Below are 12,640 nucleotides of genomic sequence, written 5' to 3' on the forward strand. Positions count from 1 at the left end.
CAAAAAATGCAGTGTACAACGATGGACACTACTCGCCATAAACGGGCGCCATATTGGCTACGTAGCGGAAGAGGAGGAGCCCTTTTCGGCTATTCGCAGGTGTCACAATCAGATTTGCGTCCGTCATTTCCCGCCAAGTGGTTAACTTAAGTGTTCCATTTGAGACAGCACTACTCAGCGACGGAGTGCACTACAGATGTAAGTGCACTGTATTGCAGTGCACTGTATTGCAGTGTACTTAGTAAAGTGCACTTAGTAAAGTGCGCGGTAGACACAGCCATCGTGAAGTCCACCGGTTCACACTTTTGAACAGAAGGTGGCGGTGATTCACCTCACCTACCATAAACTCAGTAAAAGAAGAAGTCAATAATGCTACAAGCGATAGCCTCAGTATTTAAGTATATGGTTAGACTAGGTGTGTGGATGTGATCGTATTTTTTTTTTTTACATCACTAGCAATTTCCTAAGTTTAGACGGTAACTTCAGACATGTTGTAGCCTGTCTCATATAGCTGATAAATACCTTTAGGTGCTGTGGGTTTTATATCAGTATATTCAATCAAACCCCCAGTAAGATAGCCTACTTGGAAAATAATGTATTAAGATTTAGGATAAACCAAAAAAATGGAGACATGCTTGCCTATTAACGAACAAGGTAAATATCATCCCACTTACTAGTAACTTCATTCGGAGGCTTTCTTACTCAAGGAAAAAACTTAGGCTACTAGTCTTTCTACCAGGTCTGAGGGGAGATGAGATGAGGCGACGGCCACATGGCTAGAGCTACCTAATTCCTTATGATGCACTTGATAACTCAATCACCGTCCATGCATTTGGTAATAAAATAACAAGAACTATACACTCTATATGAGAGAATGCTGCTTAGTAGCCACTCAATTAATATAAAGAAAGCAAGTTTACAATCCATTCGAGCAGTTCGATTCCATTTGTGTGCCATCATGGATTTTTCTGTACAGTAATATGAGAAAAACCTAATTCTAAGCGTTCATTGGTCCAAAGCTAGAAAATTGGACTACATGCGTGGAATCTGTCTGCTCATGTAGCCTACACAGTCACACGAAGTTGCAAATACAAAACCACAAATGGCTGAATTCATGATGTGTGCAATGACAAATTGTGTAGGCATGTCTTGTGTGTCCAAGACAAATCGTAGGTTCTTCACATTGACCAAATATGAAGAAGTCATGGCCACTTACACTCATTTGATAGTTCAAGTTGTTACAGAATTACGAGGGAGACAGGTTTGGACGTTTGTGATTGTTCAGCCACCAAGTGTCAATCAAAACGTTGAGCATCGCCCACAAAAAAAAAAAAAAAAAAAAAAAAAAAAACTCAAAGCCTGACCAATTCTAATTCCTATAGTCTGTTCTGAAAGTGGGACGGTTCCTATCAGTATGCACAACCAGCACCTCTCCTTTTTTGTTATTTAGAGTACCAGAAATGTTAATTGCGTACCAGGACCTCTTGGAAACAGCCATTACTCTCTCCTGCCAAAGTCTGAAAGCTAGAAACATGTAATGTTGGAGCATAGACAGACAACATACAATCACTGAACCTAAATCAAATAGTCGTGTTCCCTCAGAGCAGTCTCAACCAACCAGCACTAACTTTGACCTTGTCCTAACAGTGCAAAAAGCATGTACCTGTGGATTGAGCTGTTACTGCTGCTGATGTTTGCATTAATATGTTCTTGCATTACAGCCTGGAGTAAGGCGGATCTTCAGAGGCTATTTTCTGGTATGAAAGGCAACATACCAAAAAGGGACATGAGTGCATACACTCAGAGGCAAAAGAAAATGAACTGGGAGAAAGTGGCATTCCATCCATATACAGCAGAAATGTGTGACAGGAAGTGGAAAGAGCTATCAAAAAAGGTTGGTGACTTGACTGCTGGTGTGTAAGAGCTTTATGGTCAGTCCAATGACTGTCAAAACTGTCACAAAGTTTGGCCATTTTCTTTCAAAATCAGCTTAAACTTAACTTTTTGTTACTTGGTGGCACTGTTGCTTGAGTACCAGCAAAAATGTAGGAGTGAGATTACCATACCATACCTTATCATACCATACCACCATCTCATGTTTTAAACAGTTCAGGCAGCCCCGCCTGAGCAGGGCATCAAAAAATGGGTTGATACTCGTGATGTTCCTCTTCACAAAGTCTTTAGTGAAAGGAGAAAGGCTTGTGCGCACTGAAGAGAAACCAGAGTGTACTGAAGATTGAAGGAAATGTTGTTTCTGATTGGCTGGTCGGTGGCATTTAACTCGAGACACTTCACTTCCGTATGCCTGCGCCTCGTACATTAAATAAGTAGGCCTCATTAGCGAGCGTTTTGTGAAGAAATTAAAACAGGTCGCACCATAACGATTATTTGCACCTGCACAAATGCTCCCAAATATAATTTGAGGTTGTACAGACACAATTTTTGGAGCATATGCAACCAAAATATTCGCAATTTTAAGCCCTGCAAATTTCGTGCCCACAAGTAACTTACTTTGGTTTACAGCACAAAACATTTTCTAATACTGAGTGAGCTGATGTATACAAAAGTACTAGAAATCTCAACTCGGCATTTTGCAGCACTTTTAATGACTTTGTTGAATTTAAACAATTTGTATTCTTATTTTGTTTACACAAAATCATGCATGATGTGATCAAATGGTGTCAGTGAAGCAACTTGTGTGTTTTTCTGGGCAGATTCGTAAGAGTCGTACTCTCTCTGACCTGATCAGTGATGCTGAGGTTGCTATTGACAGTCCGTTCAAGGGAGATAATTTGAAGGTAAGCGAAAAGGCACTCATTCCAAAAATGCCTGAAATTGGTAGCAATGAGACATGAGGCTTGTAGTTTTATTTTCTTCTCACCCTTGGTAATAGGCTTCTTTATAAATATGTTGTTAAAATCCATTTGTCTCCCTGTGATGTTGATCATTTGAAGAGAAATGACCTGCTGTACTGTTGATAGGTATACGCTAAAGGCCTGAAAAGACCATGTCCTCCAAACGCCATCTTCTATCAGGAGAAGCACAGAATGTTTGAGGAGCAGTACCCAGAGATGAATGCTGTTGAAATTTTAAAGTTGACCAACAAAGAGTACAAGGGTCTTCCAGAGGAGGAGAAGGTTAGTAAAAATAGAAAAACAACACACAAACCTGACTGTCTAAAAGCAGTAAATGTCTCAGATTGGTGAGGATTTGGAAGGAAGTCAAAGCTTTCCTGACTGACTCACATTCTAGCCAATTCCCTTGTACAATAAATGTAACTTGACAATAAAAATGAAACTCATGATAACATAATAGCAGACCTCAGTGCACCCGTTGAGTATTTAAGTTTATTATGCTGGGATATCTTTGCGGCCAAACGCTGCCTTTGTCCCAAATGTATCAACCCATCTATGATGTTTCTTCCTCAAGCTAACTGCTTTCATTTGCCTACCATTCTACTCCCAGGAGCAGCAACAGCTTTAGATATTGTGTCCAGTGAAAGGCCTGACAGAGGTAATCCTGTTACTAAGTAATGCTTGTTTTGGTTTTGTGAATAGGGTATATACATCGATAAGTTCCAGGCAGCAAAGAAACGGTATACAGAAGAAAAGGAACACAGAAGGCAAGTAGAAACATCCTTGAAATAGCGTAAGAGAATTTTACAAAGGAAACTGTGGAAAAAAGTTAAATCCATCTCCACTGAAACGGTGTGACCATGAGTTTAGGGTCTAGAATCTAGTAAGTATCAGACAACCAGCTGAATGGAGAGAGAAAGATTAACAAACACCTCCACATGAAGATGATCTGTTCAGACAAAGCGGTACGAGTAAAGTCTCTCTGAAACATGTAGGTCAGAGGATGGGGTTTATAATCACATGGAGAAAAACAAAGATAACATGTCTAAATGGTGTTTGTTATTATAGGCATGCGGATGCCACATCATAGACCGGTGACTGTCATCAGAACACAATAGGTTATAGTAGGAACACTTATACAGTATATGAATGGATAAGATGGAATTTATGAACAGATAAAGCAATAGCTGATCTACTTGTTGGGATTAACATAAGAACAGAAATCCCTGATTTCTTCAGCATCACCTTTTAATATAGAAACAAGTGACAGGAAACGCCAACATAAAGTGTCTTGCATGGTGTTGAGCCATCACAAGATTCAAGATCTGCTTCATGGTACACTGTTATTTCAAAATATATTCCCTCATTTGGTGGTTGGAGGATGATGGTGAAGAGCGTTAACATGTCTATCTAAATCTCCCATAACTGTTCAACTAGGTTGAGATCTGAAGGCCCTAGCACGAGGCACATAATTGTCATACTCATCAAACCATTCAGTGACCCGTGGTGCCCTGTGGAGGAGGGATCATCATAGGGCGAGCTTCTGGAAGGTCAGGAGGGATTGCATGACTTTCCTGAAACACTTTCATCAATAGGCCATTAACAAGCCACCTTGCCAACACAAGGCAGAACTGCCCTCTGTTGGTAGGCCATGGCATGGCTGCAGTTACATTTGAATCAGAATACAGTTTAATAGGCAAGTAGTTTACACAACAAGGAAATTACTTTGGTGGGCCGGTGCATACAGTAAACATATAAGAATTCTAAAAGTGTGTGCAGTCTTAAAATATAAAAAAGTACTAAATGTATTTTTTGTTGTTGATATTTACAACAAAATATTGACAAACTGTACAGTATGCAATCAAATATAAAGTAACATAAAGTAATGAGAGTTCAGTAGGCTGTGAATCAGAGTAGAGTTAATGCAATGCTAAGTATTTTATAAGTAAGTTAGTGTCAGTTGGGGGTCCTGGGCCTTGTTGATGAGGCTAGCTGCAGACCGAAAGAAACTGTTCTCATGGTGTTAGGTTTTGGTCCTGATGGGCCGGAAGGGAGTGGCTGGAACAGTGTGTGTCCAGGGTGGGAGGAATCAGACACAATCTTTCTCGCTTGCCTCAGGGTCCTCAAGGTGTGCAAGTCCTCGAGGGTAGGCAGATTGTAGCCGATCACCTTCTCAGTCCTCTTGTCCTTGGCAGTGGCAGCGTACCAGATGGTGATGGAGGAGGTGAGGATGGACTCAATGATGGCTGTGTAGAAGTGCACCATCATTGTTTTTGGCAGGTTGAACTTCTTCAGCTGACGAAGGAAGTACATCCTCTGTTGTGCTTTCTTGGTGAGGGAGCTGATGTTCAGTTCCCACTTGAGGTCCTGGGAGAGGATAGTGCCCAGGAAGCGGAAGGACTCCACAGTGTTGACTGGGGAGTGGCACATGGTGAGTGGGGCTGTATTCTTCCTGAAGTCCACAACCATCTCTACTGTCTTGAGAGGGTTAAGCTATAGGTTGTACTGGCTGCACTAGGTCACCAGGTTGTCAGCTTTCCACCTGTAGTCAGACTCATCCCCGCCAGAAATTAGACCAATGAGGGTGGTGTAATCTACAAACTTCAGGAGTTTGACAGACTTGTGACTGGAGGTGCAGCTGTTGGTGTACAGTGAGAAGAGCAGAGGTGAAAGGACACAGCCTTGAGGGGATCCAGTGCTGATGGACCGGGAGTCAGACATATGTTTCCCCAGCTTCACGCACTGCTTCCTGTCAGACAGGAAGTCTGTGATCCACCTGCAGGTGGAGTCAGACACGTTCAGCTTGGAGAGCTTTTCCTGTAGCAGGGCCGGGATGATGGTGTTGAAGGCAGAGCTGAAGTCCATAAACAGTCCAGGTGCTGGAGGGTGAAGTGGAGGGCCATGTTTAGTGGTGGTGGGGGAGGGGGCCTCTCGGGTGGGTAGGTGTGGGTAGAAAGTCTTTAATGGAGTGGGGGGCTCTGGGCTTGTAGTTGGTGATCTGCCTGAGCCCTCTCCAGACAGAAGCAGTCGTTAGCTGAGAACTGGTGTCTTAGTCGTTTAGTACAGTCGACTGAGTACAGTCGTTTAGCTTCTCTCACCGCCTTGCTAAACCTGTACTTCGACTCCTTGAAACTGTATCTGTCCCCACTCCTAAACATGGCCTCTTTGTCCAGCCTCAGCCTTCTGAGTTTAGCTGTAAACCAGGGTTTGTTGTTGTTGAAGCTCACCCTGTTGCGTGTTGGTATACAGAAGTCCTCACAGAAGCTGATGTATGATGTCACAGCCTCTGTGAGTTCGTCCAGACTATTGGTAGCAGTCGTGAACATATCCCAGTCAGTACAGTCCAAGCACGCCCGCAGATCTTCAATAGCCTCACTGGTCCACTGTTTTGATGTCCTGACAGTAGGCTTACAGCACTTTAGCTTCTGCCTGTATGCAGGAATCAGGTGGACCATGGCATGGTCAGTGACCCAGTGCTGCTCGAGGGACGGCGTGGTAGGCATTACTGACCGTAGTGTAGCAGTGATACAGAGTGTTCCCTTCTCTGGTTGGTATTTGGGGAGATCATGGCTGAGATTGCCTTTGTTAAAGTCGCCTAGTACAGTAACCAAGGAATCCTCGCTCCACACTCAGTATCTCAGGGATCTCAAGATTTGAAGACGGGCAAGAGTGACATTCTCTCCCCCCCCCCCCCCCCCCCCAGGTGGGTCAAAATTAATTAATTAATTGATTGATTTTTACCAGACATCTTTGAAAGACAGATGTAATGATTATGGCATCCATGGCCAGGATATAAATTCTAAAATATGACATGATTTTAAAAGTGAAACATTTAGTCATTTAGCAGATGTTCTTATCCAGAGCGACTTACAGTAAGTGCAGGGACATTCCCCCGAGGCAAGCAGGGTGAAGTGCCTTGCCCAGGGACACAACGTTATTTGGCACAGACGGGAATCGAACTGGCAACCTTCAGATTACTAGCCCGATTCCCTAACCGCTCAGCCACCTGACTCCCTGAGCCACCTGGCTCAGGGAGTCACGTGACTCACTTAAATGTATTTAGTGCTAATAAAATTATTAAGCCTATTTGGAGAGAGGCGTTAATAATGTGACAATATGTCAGTCATCGTGTGATAACGAAAATATGACTAAGCCTAGAATACTTCTGAGAAGGTGTTTGTCAGTGAACAGGCTGTAAAACTGTTGGCTGAGTTACAGACACTCATGAAAAACTGATGCTCATTATCTGGGAAACATTTTCTAACATAAGTCAAGTTGTAATTGTTTGTGTCAAACAAGTTGTGAATTTGTTGTAGCATTAAAACAGGAGATCATGACTTACTCTGTGCTCAAAGTGATGCTCGAGCTCCAGTGATCCTCTGTGGGTGAACAAAACTATCAGAAGATGTTGTAGCAGAATCACGTGAACAATTCCAGGATATGCTTTTTTTAATTGGTTGTTGCGTTCAATCTTACCCAGATACAATAGTGCTATTTTCTAATTGGCTATTGTGTAGCACTTTCAGTTTTTTTGATCGGTTGGGCGCTGCAGCATATTACATGTATTATAAATAGTTTTTCTGTGTGAGAAATACAATGTGTGGCGGGAGTGCGTGTCAAAAGACCGAAATGAGTGACTGTCACGCTCAATGCTTGACACTTGAGAGCCCTGGTATCTGGTCGGCGAGCTCACATTGTGCCTCCTTGACGCTAGCCTGTGGAGGCATGTAGACGCCGACCAGATTGAATGACGCAGACATCCCAAGTCTCCCGGAAGGTCCGGGAGTCTCCTGCATTTCAATAGCGGCTCCCTGACGCTATTGCAGGTCGAACTTTTGTAGGGGGGGGGGGGGGCAGCTGAAGTCCGTCCAGTTTGCTCAGCGAATGCACATTGGAGAGAAATATCCCGAGTAACGCTGTACGAAACCCCACGCTGACGAAGTTGCACCAGCGCACCGGCCCGTTTTCCCTAATCACAGGATAATACTCAGAACAACTATAGCAAGGACCCTTCTCGCTAACAAGACAAATGGACCCAAACCATGCCAGGGAAATAGCCACACAGCTTAACAGAGCCCCAGGACCCCTTACTGTAGGGGGTCAAACATTCTGGCTGTTACTGTTACATTGCTCAATGCCACGCATGCAGGAGCAAGTGCCCCTCTTGGCAACAACATGCCAATTGACCCACCAGGGAACGTGTTGGAGCAGATGTGCTCAACGCTGAATGTAAAATTGTATCAAGTGTAGCAAATGCAGTACATGCCATAATAGCCCACTAAATTTGCCTACTAAATAGCAAACTCAATTGAGTTTGTTGTCCCTCCCGTAGATGCAATGGCACTTTTGTCACTGAAATTAATTTCATGATTATTCGCTTTTGTCACTGAACTGAACTTGTGAATCAGTTTCAGCAGTCTTGGTGATTGTAGCTCTGACCATTTGAGTCCAAATAATTTAAACTCTTTAAAATCACTTTGTTTCCTGTTGATTGAAGTCAGATGGGCATTCTCAGTATTTGAATACATGTCACAGAGCATGACAAAGTGTTAATCGCTTAATTGGATCATGCAGTACACCTGTATGGAAGTATTGGCAGTCGTTATGTTTCTTCTTATTTATTCAGGTTTTTCCTTCACGTTCTCACTTGTAAAATACTTAATGATATGCACTATTTTGTACTTCCTTGATATTTATTTTATGCTTACATTAGAAAGGTATGTGCCGTTGTATTGATATTAAAAGTATCATGTAAACCGATTGTTTTTCAGAAATCTGTGTCTGGATTTAATTGGTTTATGTAGTCCTGTGACACTTCATGGACTCCCGAACAGCGATGAACAGGAGTCTTTGCCGGCTTCCACAAAAGTGAGTTTTTTTGTTTTGTAAGTAACCAGGGCTCTGTTCCATAAAGCCAGTTTACCGAAAGAGCCAGGCTTATGTCAGTTAGCTGAAAAAGAAAGTTATTTTAGGATGAAGTCACCTGCATTTTGACGTGGTGGATCGATTTGATCCATGTTTTACCTTTTGGGCTGTCTTAAGAATTATCTTGACTTCTTGAATAATCGGATTGCATGAACTGGAATTGGCCTTTTAAATCCCCCCAAAATTGGGATTTTAAATCCAGGTTTTTTGAGCGGCCTTTATGGAACAGGCCTCATACATTTCATTAAATTCACTTATGTTGTTTACCCTGTCTGTAACTTCCATGTGAAAAAGTTGGGAGAACAGTGTGAAGGGGAGGCGGTGAAGATGCCTGGAGCACGGTCAAGTTGCCAAGACTCCTCGTTCGTCCCTCAGATCTGGATGACGGTCTGGGTTTCCACATGGTCATGGAAAACCCAGAAGAGTTAGGAAATATTTAAAAATATTTCCAGACTCAAAAGTCATGTAAATGTGTACAATAAAAGCATATGTTCCCATTGGTCTAACATAATGTGTGCCAGGGGTTTGTTTTCCCATGTAGATGGGATAGCTCTTTTGAATAACTGAAGATGCAGGCGTTAAATACAATTTTCTGTATTAAAAAAGTGTGTTGGGCGGGGGGACAGTTTAGCCTTTTTCAAAAGTGGGTGGTTTTTCATGTTACACATGTACACGTGTCTAATGTGTACATGTATAATGAAACCTACATCCCTGGTGCGTGCAGAGGGACATCTGTCCAATGCCAGCTGTATTTTAGCTTCATACTTTATACCCACTTAGTGAGATAAGTAATGTGTTGCTTTCGGTGACTTAGGCCAAGCAAAAAAAGAGTTGAGCCTGAAGAGAAGCGTGTTGAGACCATGGTGAAAGGACTGTAGGAGAGGTGCCAAGTTGAATGGGTAGCTCATTCCACCACTGTGGAAATGGTGTGACTGGCTGGGTGAAGTCCTGGAGGATTGTGTGGGCCACTCCTGTTGGGGGTCTGAGACAGCCCAACTGTTAAAAGAAAATGATTCACTTTGTTTTTGTATGCAGTAAAGTTGTTGCAATACGACGGTGGGTCACAATGACTGATGGGTCAGAATGACCCGAAGATAACACAAGGGTTAAATAAATGGGACCCATTATTCAATAAAACCGTATTCTTTGGGTATCCTAAGCCCCTCACTCACCTGCAATCCAGAATGTGTGTTCTGGCTTGAAGATGGTGTCCCTCAACACTCACCAAGACCCGGGCCGGGAATTTTTTTTGGACTTCAACAATGGTCAAATATTGCAAAGTGTAAAATTGATGGAGACAAATCCTTCTTTGATACTGTTGGAGTATCAAGGGTATCTTTTTGTCCACATTGAAATAGGAATTGCTTGTAGGCATTAGTTTGGAAGAGAAACAAAAAATTGGAAGATACTTCAAATTGGGTGAGGATGATTGATAGCACAGAAAACTTATGCAAAAAAAAGAACGAAAAGAAACGGTTAAGTTTCATAGTGGTGATGGTAAAATTGCAGTTTTTATGCCAATGATTTAGTTATTTATGTCTTAAGGCAGGATGGGGGGATTGCTCATTGGCTTGCACATCAATACGATTTACCCATGTCAATTACTAATCTAACTACTCATCTCTGCATCAACTTTTGAGAATTTATAATAAGTCATAGATCGATTCTAAAGAATGCCTGCCAATTCTGGCTTCACAAGTTAACGTTTTGTTGAGAAATGTGAAGAACTGTTGTGGCAGAATTCCCACAATAGTAGTCACTAGTAGCTCTTCCTGTCATGTGGAAACTTAACACTAGCACATTTTCAGACCATTCAGCCATTCCCTTGCACCCGCAAGCATAATCTTACATCTTTATAACCCAAAATGTGTTTCTGTTTTTCCAATCAGACAATAGAGGAGTGCCCCATGGACACACCAACTAAGGCCAACAAAGAGGTTAGTTGAGTGGTGTCAGCTCACAATCAAAATACATTACCCTGACTATCAGTAGAATGTAAAACCTCCCAAACTACCTCATCAAAACGAATCTAGACATGTTGTCCTCAATCAAGTGTTGATTGTAAAAAAATTACATTTACACTATGATGTACCGCAGCCTTCCCTGGGCATCTCAAAGCCAACTGACCCAAAGGAGAATAAAACACTGTTTCCTGGTGAACCCAAGAAACCACCTGAGTGAGTCATTAAGCCCTGAAGGCTTTTTTCATAAGCTGGGAAATTAGACTGACTTTTGATAAGACAATTTACTCATTTAGTAAATAGTATAATTGAAATACAATGTGGAAATGGATTTGTCAGTATAGTGTGGGGGTCATGATTCTTGATGTGCACAACCTTCTTTGACGCAGGTGCACTAGAATAATTAATTGTAATTCTGTATTGCTTGTGTTCACTTCAATCAGATGGGGTAAAACATTGTTCTGCAATGAGCAAATGGAGAAGTTAGAATTGCATCACCTCAGTACCAAGCAACGCCTGGCCATGGTCAGACCTCGATGGAAGGAGCTAAACAAGAAAGAGAAGGAGGTCTACCAGAGGAGAGCAAAGAAAAGTGTTCTGAAATACTCAGTGGAGCTACAAATCTGGTTCAGTGTATGATTGTATTATATTTTTACACTAAGGTGTAACAGTTATAGTAAAAAAAAATTTGGGGGGGGGTCCTGGCACCATCCTTTTGGAAGAGCTTTAAGAGCTACAGGATTTTTTATTCATGTGGGCCATTTCCAGGTGGTTGGTGTCTGCTGTGCTTCTAAAGTGTACCTACTTGTTTTTGTTTATATTTAATATATATATATATATATATATATATATTTCATATGTACACATGTTTGTATACAGTTATGACTTGAGACTACAATTATGATTTTCTGTGAATTTACTTGACATCCTTTAACTGGTGGTCCTAACATTTACACTTTTCAGCATTTGTCAGCCATCAAGAAAGCAGAGTTCTTGAAGCACAACCCAAGAGTATGTAATTATGTTGTTGTTACTTGTATTTCTATGTGGGTCTTGCATATTTGGGTCACTGTGTTCCAAAAATGTATTCTCCTCAGAAACATGCCATTTTGAATCATTCCAAGTTCTGCAAAGAAAAAAAAAGAACAAAAGAGTCACAAAGGTCCAGGAAAAGAACATCTGTAAGTGGATTTAACACATTCCTGTTACTCACAGTGGAGTTGGGGTGTCCAACACCAACATCCTCTGTCTGGGGGCTTACAGTGTTTCTCCCACCATAGGACTCGGAAGATGATGGGATCGATGACACGTCCAGTGAAGAGAGTGAAGATGACAGTTCTGATGATGAGGTTAGAAGACCTCTAACCCATAGTTTTGTTAATTTACCACATTACATTCATTTAAACTAATCTATTAATACACTTTTAGGATGAGAACGTGAGTGATAAAGAAGAGTGCCTGAAACAGAACGTGACAGCGAGCTCCAGTGATGGTTCCAGTTCTGAAGAAGATTGATTTTTTTAAAGGTTGGGCTACAGTGACTGAAGGCAAGGGAACTGAAATCTCAGGCCAGTGCTGTTAAGATGGTGTGGCACTCGAGTTTTCGCAAATGTAAATTTGTATGCAGTTTGTTAATGCATACTAAAATAAAAATCGAGTGAAAATGTTGTCCCCCGTCAACTTTTGTTTCCTAACTTTTTTACATTGAATGTGGTTTGCGCTTGTGTGGTTGTCATTAAGAGTAAGATGGAGAGAAAAAAATGACACCAAAGATTTCTTACAACAAATCGTAATGTTTATATTGCATACTTAGTAACACTTCTTGAATGAATTAAAGGATGACTGATCGGCATCAGAGGCTTATTTATTTTTTAAGAACTCAGACATGGATGCGTTGTG

At 41.7% G+C, this 12,640-nt stretch overlaps 1 protein-coding gene and 1 non-coding gene across 3 annotated transcripts; one reads left to right on the forward strand and one right to left on the reverse strand.

Moving 5' to 3' along the window:
• Positions 1-378: 378 nt before the first annotated feature.
• On the forward strand, positions 379-12,500 carry LOC136950634 (upstream-binding factor 1-like protein 1). Of its 2 annotated transcripts, XM_067245076.1 has the most exons (14): positions 379-654; positions 1,722-1,894; positions 2,715-2,798; positions 2,982-3,137; positions 3,558-3,622; positions 8,627-8,723; positions 9,075-9,167; positions 10,670-10,717; positions 10,878-10,957; positions 11,185-11,374; positions 11,705-11,752; positions 11,839-11,922; positions 12,022-12,090; positions 12,170-12,500. In XM_067245076.1, the coding sequence occupies exons 1-14, from the start codon at positions 624-626 to the stop codon at positions 12,254-12,256; spliced, it is 1,305 nt and encodes a 434-aa protein (XP_067101177.1). In that variant the 5' UTR covers positions 379-623; the 3' UTR covers positions 12,257-12,500. The 2 variants fall into 2 exon arrangements, with proteins under 2 accessions (XP_067101177.1, XP_067101178.1); XM_067245077.1 differs by lacking the exon at positions 9,075-9,167.
• Positions 2,116-2,228, reverse strand: LOC136951230 (U5 spliceosomal RNA). Its single transcript, XR_010877716.1, has one exon. It is a non-coding gene; the product is annotated as a U5 spliceosomal RNA (small nuclear RNA).
• Positions 12,501-12,640: the final 140 nt, after the last annotated feature.

Source organism: Osmerus mordax, chromosome 10 (genome assembly GCF_038355195.1).
Source record: "Osmerus mordax isolate fOsmMor3 chromosome 10, fOsmMor3.pri, whole genome shotgun sequence".
Classification (NCBI taxonomy): domain Eukaryota; kingdom Metazoa; phylum Chordata; class Actinopteri; order Osmeriformes; family Osmeridae; genus Osmerus; species Osmerus mordax.